The sequence below is a fragment of the Anser brachyrhynchus genome (assembly GCF_964034855.1).
Source record: "Anser brachyrhynchus genome assembly, chromosome: W".
Taxonomy (NCBI): domain Eukaryota; kingdom Metazoa; phylum Chordata; class Aves; order Anseriformes; family Anatidae; genus Anser; species Anser brachyrhynchus.
The window spans coordinates 810,375-825,745 of record NC_137704.1 but is presented as its reverse complement, the minus strand read 5'-3'; the positions used below and the strand labels follow the sequence as shown (position 1 = coordinate 825,745).

At 49.4% G+C, this 15,371-nt stretch overlaps 3 protein-coding genes across 22 annotated transcripts in view; all 3 read left to right on the top strand.

Annotated features, from left to right (window-relative positions):
* LOC308184703 (uncharacterized protein) overlaps window positions 1–15,371 on the top strand; it is a gene marked incomplete at its 3' end in the record, with an annotated part of 117,761 nt that overhangs the window by 46,889 nt on the left and 55,501 nt on the right. The gene's annotated exons all lie outside the window — the stretch shown is intronic.
* LOC308184964 (uncharacterized protein) overlaps window positions 1–15,371 on the top strand; it is a gene marked incomplete at its 3' end in the record, with an annotated part of 111,950 nt that overhangs the window by 44,732 nt on the left and 51,847 nt on the right. The window lies entirely within an intron of this gene.
* Window positions 1–15,371, top strand: part of LOC308184661 (secretory carrier-associated membrane protein 1-like) — an 87,760-nt gene that overhangs the window by 27,752 nt on the left and 44,637 nt on the right. For 17 of the 20 annotated variants that reach the window (XR_013942765.1, XR_013942766.1, XR_013942767.1 and 14 more), the window contains exons 2-4: window positions 13,667–13,834; window positions 14,846–14,944; window positions 15,209–15,320. Coding sequence is in view for 14 of the 20 variants with exons in the window: in XM_080571955.1 (XP_080428081.1) it covers window positions 13,667–13,834; window positions 14,846–14,944; window positions 15,209–15,320 (379 nt within the window). In the remaining 6 variants the exon portion in view is untranslated. The remainder of the gene's footprint in view (window positions 1–13,666; window positions 13,835–14,845; window positions 14,945–15,208; window positions 15,321–15,371) is intronic. The other 3 variants (XM_080571957.1, XM_080571960.1, XM_080571950.1) reach the window with 1 other exon arrangement.

Below are 15,371 nucleotides of genomic sequence, written 5' to 3'. Positions count from 1 at the left end.
GTTGGCAGATCCCCTGGTATTGACTAACCAGGTGGCCTTTGCCAAATGTGTATCCCAATTTTTGAATGTCCCAGCAGCCATTGCTTTCAGTGTAGTCTTCAACAGTCCATTGTATCGTTCAACTTTTCCAGAGGCTGGTGCATGATAGGGGATGTGATACACCCACTCAATACCATGTTCTTTGGCCCAAGTGTCTATAAGGTTGTTTCGGAAATGAGTCCCGTTGTCTGACTCAATTCTCTCTGGGGTGCCATGTCGCCATAGGACTTGCTTTTCAAGGCCCAGGATAGTGTTCCGGGCGGTGGCATGGGGCACAGGATATGTTTCCAGCCATCCGGTGGTTGCTTCCACCATTGTAAGTACGTGGCGCTTGCCGTTGCGGGTTTGAGGGAGTGTGATGTAATCAATCTGCCAGGCCTCTCCATATTTATATTTCAGCCATCGTCCTCCATACCAAAGAGGTTTTGACCGTTTGGCTTGCTTGATTGCAGCACATGTTTCACAGTCATGAATAACCTGTGCTATAGTGTCCATGGTCAGGTCCACCCCTCGATCACGAGCCCATCTGTAGGTTGCATCTCTACCTTGATGGCCTGAGGTGTCATGGGCCCATCGGGCTATAAATAATTCACCTTTATGTTGCCAGTCCAGGTCCACCTGAGCCACTTCAATCTTAGCAGCCTGATCCACCTGCTGGTTGTTTTGATGTTCTTCAGTAGCCCGATTCTTGGGCACATGAGCATCTACATGGCGTACCTTTACAACCAGGTTCTCTACCCGGGCAGCAATATCTTGCCACAATGCCGCAGCCCAGATGGGCTTGCCCCTGCGCTGCCAGTTGTTCTGCTTCCATTGCTGTAACCACCCCCACAGGGCATTTGCTACCATCCATGAATCAGTATAGAGATAGAGAACTGGCCACTTTTCTCGTTCAGCAATATCTAAAGCCAGCTGAATGGCTTTCACTTCTGCAAACTGACTCGATTCACCTTCTCCCTCAGCAGCTTCTGCAACTCATCGTGTAGGACTCCATACAGCAGCTTTCCATCTCCGATGCTTTCCCACAATACGACAGGACCCGTCAGTGAACAAGGCATATTTCTTCTCATTTTCCGGTAGCTTGTTGTACAGTGGGGCTTCTTCAGCACGAACCACCTCCTCCTCTGATGATATCCCAAAGTATTTGCCTTCTGGCCAGTCCATAATCACCTCCAAGATTCCTGGGCGACTGGGGTTTCCTATTCGAGCCCGCTGAGTAATCAGTGCAACCCACTTGCTCCATGTAGCATCAGCTGCATGATGTGTAGAGGGGACCCTTCCTTTGAACATCCAGCCTGGTACCGGCAGTCGGGGTGCCAGGAGGAGCTGCGCTTCAGTACCGACCACTTCCGAAGCAGATCGAACTCCTTCATATGCTGCCAATATCTCCTTTTCAGTTGGAGTATAGCGGGCTTCAGATCCTCTGTATCCCCGACTCCAAAACCCCAGGGGTCGACCTCGAGTTTCCCCAGGTTCTTTCTGCCAGAGGCTCCAGGTGGGACCATTCTCCCCGGCTGCGGTGTAGAGCACATTCTTTACATCTGGTCCTGTTCGGACTGGCCCGAGGGCTACTGCATGAACTATTTCCTGCTTAATTTGTTCAAAGGCTTGTCGTTGCTCAGGGCCCCATTCAAAAGCATTCTTCTTACGGGTTACTTGGTAGAGCGGGTTTACAATCAGACTGTAATTTGGAATATGCATTCTCCAAAACCCCACGACACCTAGGAAAGTTTGTGTTTCTTTTTTGCTAGTTGGTGGAGACATAGCTGTTATCTTGTTGATCACATCCATTGGGATTTGACGGCGTCCATCTTGCCATTTTATTCCTAAAAACTGGATCTCTTGTGCAGGTCCTTTAACTTTATTCTGTTTTATGGCAAAACCGGCCTTCAGAAGGATTTGGACTATTTTCTTCCCTTTCTCGAAAACTTCTTCTGCAGTGTCACCCCACACAATGATGTCATCGATGTACTGCAGGTGTTCAGGAGCTTCCCCCTGCTCCAGCGCAGACTGGATCAGTCCATGGCAAATGGTAGGGCTGTGTTTCCACCCCTGGGGCAGCCGATTCCAAGTATATTGGACTCCCCTCCAAGTGAAAGCAAACTGTGGCCTGCACTGTGCTGCTAGAGGGATGGAGAAAAATGCATTAGCGATATCAATTGTGGCATACCACTTGGCTGCCTTTGATTCCAGTTCATACTGGAGTTCTAGCATGTCCGGCACTGCAGCACTCAGTGGTGGCGTGACTTCGTTCAGGCCACGATAGTCCACTGTTAGTCTCCACTCACCATTAGACTTTCGCACTGGCCATATGGGACTATTAAAAGGTGAATGAGTCTTGCTGATCACTCCTTGGCTCTCCAGTTGACGAATTAGCTTATGGATGGGACTCAGAGAGTCTCGGTTGGTGCGATATTGCCGCCGGTGCACAGTTGTGGTAGCGATCGGCACTTGCTGTTCTTCAACCCTCAGCAACCCCACAACAGAAGGGTCCTCTGAGAGACCAGGCAAGGTAGACAACTGTTTAATGTCCTCTGTCTCCAAGGCAGCTATGCCAAAAGCCCAGCGGAACCCTTTTGGGTCCTTGAAATATCCTCTTCTAAGATAGTCTATGCCAAGGATGCACGGAGCATCCGGGCCAGTCACAATACGGTGCTTTTGCCACTCATTACCGGTTAGACTCACTTCAGCCTCCAATACAGTTAACTGCTGGGATCCCCCCGTCACACCATAAATACAGATGGGCTCTGGCCCTTTATAGCTTGATGGCATTAGAGTACATTGTGCACCGGTGTCTACCAAAGCCTTATACTTCTGTGCGTCTGACGTGCCAGGCCATCGAATCCACACAGTCCAATAAACTCGATTGTCCCTTTCCTCCCCCTGGCTGGAGGCAGGGCCCCTCTAGTCCTGGTCAGAATCTTCGTTTCTGTGTCTAAAGGACTGCCTGCTGGAAGTTGGAGCAGCAAACTTTTCAGAGAATTCCTTTTTCCCACTTGTTTTCCTTTGCAATTCACGTACCCGTGCCTCTAGGGTCGCAGTAGATTTTCCATCCCATTTTCTCATGTCCTCTCCATGGTCACGTAGGTAAAACCACAGGGTGGCGCGGTGTGTGTGCCCACCATATTGTCTTCCTTGCATAGATGAACGTTTACCCCTAATAGCTGAGACACTGGTTTGTACAGGTGGGGAGGAAAATAATCTCTCTTCAAGTTGGTGGATCTTTTCAGAAAGTTTCTCCAAAGCATTCTCTTTTAGCTGGTGGACACTGGTTCGTACTGCCGGAGTATTTTAGTCACTTCATTCACTGTGGGATTCTCCTCCGCTTTCCAGGCTATTATTGCCAATGAGCTGGCATATGATGATGGTGCACTCCGTACAAACTTCCGCCACATGGGTAGTGTACACCGGACTGCATCTGGATCTGCGGATGTTTGTGCGTCGTCTAGGGCCTTATAAATTACTTCCCGTACGGCCAATTCCCTCAGGTACTGAATTCCCTTCTCCATGGTGGTCCATTTGCCTGGTAGACATACAAGTTCTTCCTTGAAGGGATACCTTTCCTTCACAGCTGACAGGAGACGCCTCCAGAGGCTGCGAGATCATGCTCCATCTCCAATTGCTTTGTCAATGCATGCGTCCCTAGCAAGGGATCCCAGCCGCCTGGCTTCCTTGCCCTCTAATTCCACATAATTGGCTCCCGTGTCCCAGCACCGGAGCAGCCAGGTGACAAGCTGCTCACCTATACAGCGACCAAAATCTTTTCGCACATCTCGTAGCTCACGCTGGTATAGAGTCCGGGTAGTTACTGTTGATTTTTCGACATCCTCATCCTCATCTTCAGTCTCCTGCACCTTTGATGGCCCAGCCTCGTCTTCACTATGCCCAGACTTAGCAGAAGACTGTTTGCGTTGTAAACGACCTGAGCCTCTATACCATTTCTTCACCTTGTCTACAGGGGCAACTTGCACTGCTACAGCTCGTTTCTCTAATCCAGACACAGGGTCTGCCACAGGGGTTGGAATACCCTCTGCGGGGTCAACTTGCACTGCTACAGTTCGATTCTCTGACCCAGACACAGGGTCTGCCACAGGGGTTGGAATACCCTCTGCGGGGTCAACTTGCACTGCTACAGCTCGTTTCTCTGACCCAGCCACAGGAGTGGGAGCAGCTGCAGGAGCTGGAGCTGCTGCAGGGGCTGGAGTGGCTGCGGGAGCTGGAGCTGGAGCGGCTGCAGGGGCTGGAGCGGCTGCAGGAGCTGGAGCTGGAGCGGCTGCAGGAGCTGGAGCAGCTGCAGGGGCTGGAGCGGCTGCAGGAGCTGGAGCAGCTGCAGGAGCTGGAACTGGAGCGGCTGCAGGAGCTGCAGCTGGAGTGGCTGCAGGAGCTGGAGCTGGAACGGCTGCAGGAGCTGGAGCGGCTGCAGGAGCTGGAACGGCTGCAGGAGCAGGAGCGGCTGCAGGAGCTGGAACTGGAACGGCTGCAGGAGCTGCAATTGGAGTGGCTGCAGGAGCTGGAGTGGCTGCAGGAGCTGGAGCTAGGTTGCTAGTAGCATCAATTGCAGCTCGATAGGCACAAGCCAGACCCCAGCACGCTACAGTGATTTGTGTCACTTTGGAACTGCCAGAGTCATGACACCTTTTTTTCAAGCATTCTGCCAGCTTTTTAGGATTTTGCAGTTGTTCAGGGGTGAATGTCCAAAACACTGGAGGTGACCACTGCTCTAGAAACCTGCCCATATCCTCCCACACTCCCTGCCACTTGCAACTATCCCGCCTCAAGACATGTCTCCGGATGAGATTCCTAAGTAGTTGTTTAACCCTCCACAAAACCTGAAGCGCATTCAGGAGACATAACAACAAGAGCAGGCTGGTCTGAGTATCCCAAGGATATTCAACATCTCGGAGAACCACCGTAACTAGCTCGGGGGATAAGAGGGTGGTGGTGAAGGAGAAAGGGAGAGTGAACAGGTAGGGAAACATGTCTTCCCCTGTCCCCTTCACAGATTGGCTCCCTAACGAAAACAGGCAATAGGTGTAATTGCTAATAATTTCCGAGATATGGGTTCCAAAGTATAGAGTCGACGTCAGTGCTGAGTACAAATACCAGGTTAAAGTCGTGACCAGATATTTCATCATTTCATAAGCCATTGTTACACCGCACAGTACCATAACAATCTTAAACCAGGGCCCGGAAAGGATAAACAGTGCAACAGGGAGCACATACAGAAAGTAACGCACCATAAAACTCAATTTGGAATGCAGGTACAGCAGACTGGAGATTAAGGCAATCAACATCGTGACTAGCAACTATTAAGCAGGTCCAATACTTATACCAATTTTAGTTTAACACACTCTGGTCAGATTTGTCGATATCTCAACCCTTCGTGCCCCACGTTGGGCGCCAAAAGGACTGTTGTGGTTTAACCCGGCTGGCAGCTAAACACCACACAGCCGTTCGCTCACCCTCCCCCCTCCCTCTCTGGGATGGGGGAGAGAAACGGGAAAGTGAAGCCGGTGAGTTGAGATAAAGACAGTTTATTAAGACAGGAATATAATAATATAAGGAATATAAGGAATATAATAATAACAATAATAATAATAATAGTGATAATGATAATAGTATTAACAATAATAATGTGTAAGAAAACAAGTGATGCACAATGCAATTGCTCACCACCCGCTGACCGATGCCCAGCCTATTCCCGAGCAGCCGGCCCCCCCACCCCGGCCAGCCACCCCTATATATTGTTTAGCATGACGTCAGATGGTATGGAATACCCCTTTGGCCAGTTTGGGTCAGGGGATCGGTTGGCAGATCCCCTGGTATTGACTAACCAGGTGGTCTTTGCCAAATGTGTATCCCAATTTTTGAATGTCCCAGCAGCCATTGCTTTCAGTGTAGTCTTCAACAGTCCATTGTATCGTTCAACTTTTCCAGAGGCTGGTGCATGATAGGGGATGTGATACACCCACTCAATACCATGTTCTTTGGCCCAAGTGTCTATAAGGTTGTTTCGGAAATGAGTCCCGTTGTCTGACTCAATTCTCTCTGGGGTGCCATGTCGCCATAGGACTTGCTTTTCAAGGCCCAGGATAGTGTTCCGGGCGGTGGCATGGGGCACAGGATATGTTTCCAGCCATCCGGTGGTTGCTTCCACCATTGTAAGTACGTGGCGCTTGCCGTTGCGGGTTTGAGGGAGTGTGATGTAATCAATCTGCCAGGCCTCTCCATATTTATATTTCAGCCATCGTCCTCCATACCAAAGAGGTTTTGACCGTTTGGCTTGCTTGATTGCAGCACATGTTTCACAGTCATGAATAACCTGTGCTATAGTGTCCATGGTCAGGTCCACCCCTCGATCACGAGCCCATCTGTATGTTGCATCTCTACCTTGATGGCCTGAGGTGTCATGGGCCCATCGGGCTATAAATAATTCACCTTTATGTTGCCAGTCCAGGTCCACCTGAGCCACTTCAATCTTAGCAGCCTGATCCACCTGCTGGTTGTTTTGATGTTCTTCAGTAGCCCGATTCTTGGGCACATGAGCATCTACATGGCGTACCTTTACAACCAGGTTCTCTACCCGGGCAGCAATATCTTGCCACAATGCCGCAGCCCAGATGGGCTTGCCCCTGCGCTGCCAGTTGTTCTGCTTCCATTGCTGTAACCACCCCCACAGGGCATTTGCTACCATCCATGAATCAGTATAGAGATAGAGGACTGGCCACTTTTCTCGTTCAGGTGAAGGGGAAGATAATCTTTCTTCAAGTTGGTGGATCTTTTCAGAAAGTTTCTCCAAAGCATTCTCTTTTAGCTGGTGGACACTGGTTTGTTCAGGTGGAGGGGAAGATAAATTCTCTTTAAGTTGGTGGACCTCTTCAGAGAGTTTCTCCACAGCCGAGACGCAGGCCTGTAGGGAAGAGGAGAGATTTCCTTCGTACTGCCGGAGTATTTTAGTCACTTCATTCACTGTGGGATTCTCCTCCGCTTTCCAGGCTATTATTGCCAATGAGCTGGCATATGATGATGGTGCACTCCGTACAAACTTCCGCCACATGGGTAGTGTACACCGGACTGCATCTGGATCTGCGGATGTTTGTGCGTCGTCTAGGGCCTTATAAATTACTTCCCGTACGGCCAATTCCCTCAGGTACTGAATTCCCTTCTCCATGGTGGTCCATTTGCCTGGTAGACATACAAGTTCTTCCTTGAAGGGATACCTTTCCTTCACAGCTGACAGGAGACGCCTCCAGAGGCTGCGAGATCGTGCTCCATCTCCAATTGCTTTGTCAATGCATGCGTCCCTAGCAAGGGATCCCAGCCGCCTGGCTTCCTTGCCCTCTAATTCCACATAATTGGCTCCCGTGTCCCAGCACCGGAGCAGCCAGGTGACAAGCTGCTCACCTATACAGCGACCAAAATCTTTTCGCACATCTCGTAGCTCACGCTGGTATAGAGTCTGGTTAGTTACTGTTGATTTTTCGACATCCTCATCCTCATCTTCAGTCTCCTGCACCTTTGATGGCCCAGCCTCGTCTTCACTATGCCCAGACTTAGCAGAAGACTGTCTGCATTCTAAACGACCTGAGCCTCTATACCATTTTTTCACCTTGTCTACAGGGGCAACTTGCACTGCTACAGCTCGTTTCTCTGACCCAGTCACAGGGTCTGCCACAGGGGTTGGAATACCCTCTGCGGGGTCAACTTGCACTGCTACAGCTCGTTTCTCTGACCCAGACACAGGAGTGGGAGCAGCTGCAGGATCTGGAGCTGCTGCATGGGCTGGAGCGGTTGCGGGAGCTGGAGCTGGAGCAGCTGCAGGGGCTGGAGCGGCTGCAGGAGCTGGAGCTGGAGCTGGAGCAGCTGCAGGGGCTGGAGCGGCTGCAGGAGCTGGAGCTGGAGCAGCTGCAGGGGCTGGAGCGGCTGCAGGGGCTGGAGCTGGAGCGGCTGCAGGAGCTGGAGCTGGAGCTGGAGCAGCTGCAGGGGCTGGAGCGGCTGCAGGAGCTGGAGCTGGAGCAGCTGCAGGGGCTGGAGCGGCTGCAGGGGCTGGAGCTGGAGCGGCTGCAGGAGCTGGAGCTGGAGCGGCTGCAGGAGCTGGAGCTGGAGCAGCTGCAGGGGCTGGAGCGGCTGCAGGAGCTGGAGCTGGAGCAGCTGCAGGGGCTGGAGCGGCTGCAGGGGCTGGAGCTGGAGCGGCTGCAGGAGCTGGAACTGGAGTGGCTGCAGGAGCTGGAGCTGGAGCTAGGTTGCTAGTAGCATCAATTGCAGCTCGATAGGCACAAGCCAGACCCCAGCACGCTACAGTGATTTGTGTCACTTTGGAACTGCCAGAGTCATGACACCTTTTTTTCAAGCATTCTGCCAGCTTTTTAGGATTTTGCAGTTGTTCAGGGGTGAATGTCCAAAACACTGGAGGTGACCACTGCTCTAGAAACCTGCCCATATCCTCCCACACTCCCTGCCACTTGCAACTATCCCGCCTCAAGACATGTCTCCGGATGAGATTCCTAAGTAGTTGTTTAACCCTCCACAAAACCTGAAGCGCATTCAGGAGACATAACAACAAGAGCAGGCTGGTCTGAGTATCCTAAGGATATTCAACATCTCGGAGAACCACCGTAACTAGCTCGGGGGATAAGAGGGTGGTGGTGAAGGAGAAAGGGAGAGTGAACAGGTAGGGAAACATGTCTTCCCCTGTCCCCTTCACAGATTGGCTCCCTAACGAAAACAGGCAATAGGTGTAATTGCTAATAATTTCCGAGATATGGGTTCCAAAGTATAGAGTCGACGTCAGTGCTGAGTACAAATACCAGGTTAAAGTCGTGACCAGATATTTCATCATTTCATAAGCCATTGTTACACCGCACAGTACCATAACAATCTTAAACCAGGGCCCGGAAAGGATAAACAGTGCAACAGGGAGCACATACAGAAAGTAACGCACCATAAAACTCAATTTGGAATGCAGGTACAGCAGACTGGAGATTAAGGCAATCAACATCGTGACTAGCAACTATTAAGCAGGTCCAATACTTATACCAATTTTAGTTTAACACACTCTGGTCAGATTTGTCGATATCTCAACCCTTCGTGCCCCACGTTGGGCGCCAAAAGGACTGTTGTGGTTTAACCCGGCTGGCAGCTAAACACCACACAGCCGTTCGCTCACCCTCCCCCCTCCCTCTCTGGGATGGGGGAGAGAAACGGGAAAGTGAAGCCGGTGAGTTGAGATAAAGACAGTTTATTAAGACAGGAATATAATAATATAAGGAATATAAGGAATATAATAATAACAATAATAATAATAATAGTGATAATGATAATAGTATTAACAATAATAATGTGTAAGAAAACAAGTGATGCACAATGCAATTGCTCACCACCCGCTGACCGATGCCCAGCCTATTCCCGAGCAGCCGGCCCCCCCACCCCGGCCAGCCACCCCTATATATTGTTTAGCATGACGTCAGATGGTATGGAATACCCCTTTGGCCAGTTTGGGTCAGGGGATCGGTTGGCAGATCCCCTGGTATTGACTAACCAGGTGGTCTTTGCCAAATGTGTATCCCAATTTTTGAATGTCCCAGCAGCCATTGCTTTCAGTGTAGTCTTCAACAGTCCATTGTATCGTTCAACTTTTCCAGAGGCTGGTGCATGATAGGGGATGTGATACACCCACTCAATACCATGTTCTTTGGCCCAAGTGTCTATAAGGTTGTTTCGGAAATGAGTCCCGTTGTCTGACTCAATTCTCTCTGGGGTGCCATGTCGCCATAGGACTTGCTTTTCAAGGCCCAGGATAGTGTTCCGGGCGGTGGCATGGGGCACAGGATATGTTTCCAGCCATCCGGTGGTTGCTTCCACCATTGTAAGTACGTGGCGCTTGCCGTTGCGGGTTTGAGGGAGTGTGATGTAATCAATCTGCCAGGCCTCTCCATATTTATATTTCAGCCATCGTCCTCCATACCAAAGAGGTTTTGACCGTTTGGCTTGCTTGATTGCAGCACATGTTTCACAGTCATGAATAACCTGTGCTATAGTGTCCATGGTCAGGTCCACCCCTCGATCACGAGCCCATCTGTATGTTGCATCTCTACCTTGATGGCCTGAGGTGTCATGGGCCCATCGGGCTATAAATAATTCACCTTTATGTTGCCAGTCCAGGTCCACCTGAGCCACTTCAATCTTAGCAGCCTGATCCACCTGCTGGTTGTTTTGATGTTCTTCAGTAGCCCGATTCTTGGGCACATGAGCATCTACATGGCGTACCTTTACAACCAGGTTCTCTACCCGGGCAGCAATATCTTGCCACAATGCCGCAGCCCAGATGGGCTTGCCCCTGCGCTGCCAGTTGTTCTGCTTCCATTGCTGTAACCACCCCCACAGGGCATTTGCTACCATCCATGAATCAGTATAGAGATAGAGGACTGGCCACTTTTCTCGTTCAGGTGAAGGGGAAGATAATCTTTCTTCAAGTTGGTGGATCTTTTCAGAAAGTTTCTCCAAAGCATTCTCTTTTAGCTGGTGGACACTGGTTTGTTCAGGTGGAGGGGAAGATAAATTCTCTTTAAGTTGGTGGACCTCTTCAGAGAGTTTCTCCACAGCCGAGACGCAGGCCTGTAGGGAAGAGGAGAGATTTCCTTCGTACTGCCGGAGTATTTTAGTCACTTCATTCACTGTGGGATTCTCCTCCGCTTTCCAGGCTATTATTGCCAATGAGCTGGCATATGATGATGGTGCACTCCGTACAAACTTCCGCCACATGGGTAGTGTACACCGGACTGCATCTGGATCTGCGGATGTTTGTGCGTCGTCTAGGGCCTTATAAATTACTTCCCGTACGGCCAATTCCCTCAGGTACTGAATTCCCTTCTCCATGGTGGTCCATTTGCCTGGTAGACATACAAGTTCTTCCTTGAAGGGATACCTTTCCTTCACAGCTGACAGGAGACGCCTCCAGAGGCTGCGAGATCGTGCTCCATCTCCAATTGCTTTGTCAATGCATGCGTCCCTAGCAAGGGATCCCAGCCGCCTGGCTTCCTTGCCCTCTAATTCCACATAATTGGCTCCCGTGTCCCAGCACCGGAGCAGCCAGGTGACAAGCTGCTCACCTATACAGCGACCAAAATCTTTTCGCACATCTCGTAGCTCACGCTGGTATAGAGTCTGGTTAGTTACTGTTGATTTTTCGACATCCTCATCCTCATCTTCAGTCTCCTGCACCTTTGATGGCCCAGCCTCGTCTTCACTATGCCCAGACTTAGCAGAAGACTGTCTGCATTCTAAACGACCTGAGCCTCTATACCATTTTTTCACCTTGTCTACAGGGGCAACTTGCACTGCTACAGCTCGTTTCTCTGACCCAGTCACAGGGTCTGCCACAGGGGTTGGAATACCCTCTGCGGGGTCAACTTGCACTGCTACAGCTCGTTTCTCTGACCCAGACACAGGAGTGGGAGCAGCTGCAGGATCTGGAGCTGCTGCATGGGCTGGAGCGGTTGCGGGAGCTGGAGCTGGAGCAGCTGCAGGGGCTGGAGCGGCTGCAGGAGCTGGAGCTGGAGCTGGAGCAGCTGCAGGGGCTGGAGCGGCTGCAGGAGCTGGAGCTGGAGCAGCTGCAGGGGCTGGAGCGGCTGCAGGGGCTGGAGCTGGAGCGGCTGCAGGAGCTGGAGCTGGAGCTGGAGCAGCTGCAGGGGCTGGAGCGGCTGCAGGAGCTGGAGCTGGAGCAGCTGCAGGGGCTGGAGCGGCTGCAGGGGCTGGAGCTGGAGCGGCTGCAGGAGCTGGAGCTGGAGCGGCTGCAGGAGCTGGAGCTGGAGCAGCTGCAGGGGCTGGAGCGGCTGCAGGAGCTGGAGCTGGAGCAGCTGCAGGGGCTGGAGCGGCTGCAGGGGCTGGAGCTGGAGCGGCTGCAGGAGCTGGAACTGGAGTGGCTGCAGGAGCTGGAGCTGGAGCTAGGTTGCTAGTAGCATCAATTGCAGCTCGATAGGCACAAGCCAGACCCCAGCACGCTACAGTGATTTGTGTCACTTTGGAACTGCCAGAGTCATGACACCTTTTTTTCAAGCATTCTGCCAGCTTTTTAGGATTTTGCAGTTGTTCAGGGGTGAATGTCCAAAACACTGGAGGTGACCACTGCTCTAGAAACCTGCCCATATCCTCCCACACTCCCTGCCACTTGCAACTATCCCGCCTCAAGACATGTCTCCGGATGAGATTCCTAAGTAGTTGTTTAACCCTCCACAAAACCTGAAGCGCATTCAGGAGACATAACAACAAGAGCAGGCTGGTCTGAGTATCCTAAGGATATTCAACATCTCGGAGAACCACCGTAACTAGCTCGGGGGATAAGAGGGTGGTGGTGAAGGAGAAAGGGAGAGTGAACAGGTAGGGAAACATGTCTTCCCCTGTCCCCTTCACAGATTGGCTCCCTAACGAAAACAGGCAATAGGTGTAATTGCTAATAATTTCCGAGATATGGGTTCCAAAGTATAGAGTCGACGTCAGTGCTGAGTACAAATACCAGGTTAAAGTCGTGACCAGATATTTCATCATTTCATAAGCCATTGTTACACCGCACAGTACCATACCAATCTTAAACCAGGGCCCGGAAAGGATAAACAGTGCAACAGGGAGCACATACAGAAAGTAACGCACCATAAAACTCAATTTGGAATACAGGTACAGCAGACTGGAGATTAAGGCAATCAACATCGTGACTAGCAACTATTAAGCAGGTCCAATACTTATACCAATTTTAGTTTAACACACTCTGGTCAGATTTGTCGATATCTCAACCCTTCGTGCCCCACGTTGGGCGCCAAAAGGACTGTTGTGGTTTAACCCGGCTGGCAGCTAAACACCACACAGCCGTTCGCTCACCCTCCCCCCTCCCTCTCTGGGATGGGGGAGAGAAACGGGAAAGTGAAGCCGGTGAGTTGAGATAAAGACAGTTTATTAAGACCGGAATATAATAATAACAATAATAATAATAATAGTGATAATGATAATAGTATTAATAATAATAATGTGTAAGAAAACAAGTGATGCACAATGCAATTGCTCACCACCCGCTGACCGATGCCCAGCCTATCCCCGAGCAGCCCGGCCCCCACCCCGGCCAGCCACCCCTATATATTGTTTAGCATGACGTCAGATGGTATGGAATACCCCTTTGGCCAGTTTGGGTCAGCTGTCCTGGGTCTGTCCCCTCCCAGCTCCTGCTGCACCCCCAGCCTGCTCGCTGGCAGGACAGAGCGAGAAGCCGAAAAGTCCTTGGCCTGGTGTAAACACTGCTCTGCAACAATTAAAACATCAGCATGTTATCAGTGCTCTTCTCATCCTAATCCAAAACATAGCACCCTACCAGCTACTATGAGGGAAAATTAACTCTGTCCTAACTGGAACCAGGACAGGGACTTCACACTTGCTTTGCACTAAAAGTGTATCTCATTCACACTGCACACAAGAGTCTCCTCAAATCACCCCAACGCAATATACGGTAAAGTTTGCCTTACCTCGGTCCGTGCACGGACTTCCTGGTCCATGTTATCAGCAATTATCCCTGTACCTGTGCTATGTCTGTGCTGTGTCTGTGCTGTGTCTGTGGTGTGTCAGTGCTGGCCTCCCTTCTCCCCAGTCCTTTGCAGAGCCTGTCTTCAGATTAACAGTCTTGGTCCTTTGTCGGCCATACCAAGACAACCCACCACCCCCGACGGGACCACTGAAATCAGCGGGGTGCACCTTCCTGTCTGTGGTGGCAAGAACTCTCTGGGAGGCGACAAGATCCCGGACAAGCCCCCAAATTGTGAGAAAAATCTCAATAATTTTCTTCAGACAGGATCTTCTGTGAAGCTATTTTATTTGCGATTGCAATGGCGGGTGTCCTGCAAGCAGGAGCGCACAGTAAAAGTTTATCATAACTTTATATTCCCTATTACCCGACGCCTGATCACCTCCCCTGTTTCCTCATTGGCTGAGTACTACAGGTTCACAAGCTACTCGACGCTCCTCTATACCATATATGTACAATTTTATTTGACCAACCATTAATTTCTCCTTTTCCTTTTTTTTCCTTCTTCTCTCGTGACTAGAGGGCCCGTGATTTTTTTTTTTACTGATTTAGTACTGCTCATCCTGTTTTTCTTAGCTATCCTCCTTATTTTGGGACAGTGGGACCTTCCCCTTATCTGCTTAACATACTCCCCACTGCTGTGCTGCACAATCACTTTTGAATATGCAAGGTTAGTGCAATTTTCCACTGCAAAAACACATTCTACATCAAAAACACAACTTTGTTTCTCACAACTGCAGTAAATAAATACTGGTGGAACAGTTAAGAAATAGATTATGTATCCTGAAATTGAGAATTTAATCCAGTACATTGTTTCTCTAGTTAACCAGGTGATATAAGCCTTTAAGTAGAAAGCTCTGGAAAACATTACTAATAAAAGACATAATATTTGAGAATATGAGTAGGTCAGTTAAATCCTGCAGTAACTTAAACAGTAACTGTTCTTATCCATATTCATTTTTGAACAAAATTAAGATTCTATTTACTTTCTATTGATCCACAAAATTCCTTGTGTGTTTATGGCAAGTAGTGCATTATAAAAACAACCAAGGAGAACACTGCATCATAGGATATAGTTATCTTATTTTTCCTAAAGGTTGTAAATATTGCAGGCAGCATATTAGATTTTCAGTTTATCAGTAACACTTTTTTTTTTAAAACAACTGGATTAGTTCTTATATACTTAATGAAAAGATGTTTATTAGAATAGGAGACTGTTTCCCAATAACTATCTCATTTTCTTAGCCTCCTTCAGGAAATGTGAAAATACCTGATGTACCCAGTACTCAGACAGCAATAATGAAACCAACGGAAGAACCACCTGCTTATGCACAAATTGCAAAGGTTTGTGTATAACTTTCAGGCACTAGAATGCTTTTAACTATAATTACACACTTCTTGAATAGTCTTTTATAAATAAGTGTTGCTTTCCTAATGATTTATGAAAATTAATACTGCCTTTTAGTAATCACTTATTTCATGAATTCATGCAATAGTAGGTCGGTCTTCATCCATAACTGGAGATGCTTAATTATAGAAAATAGACTTGGAATATTTATTTTTTGTTTGTATTTTTTATCAGTCTCTAACAATGCTTGTTTTGTTCAGGAGCATGCTTTGGCCCAGGCAGAACTGTTAAAGCGTCAAGAAGAACTGGAAAGAAAAGCAGATGAACTAGATCGCAGAGAAAGGGAAATGCAGAGTCTCAATCAGCAGAGGGGTATGCATGAAAAAAGTACTTTTTAAAATTGCAGAAATTTCACATTTTCTC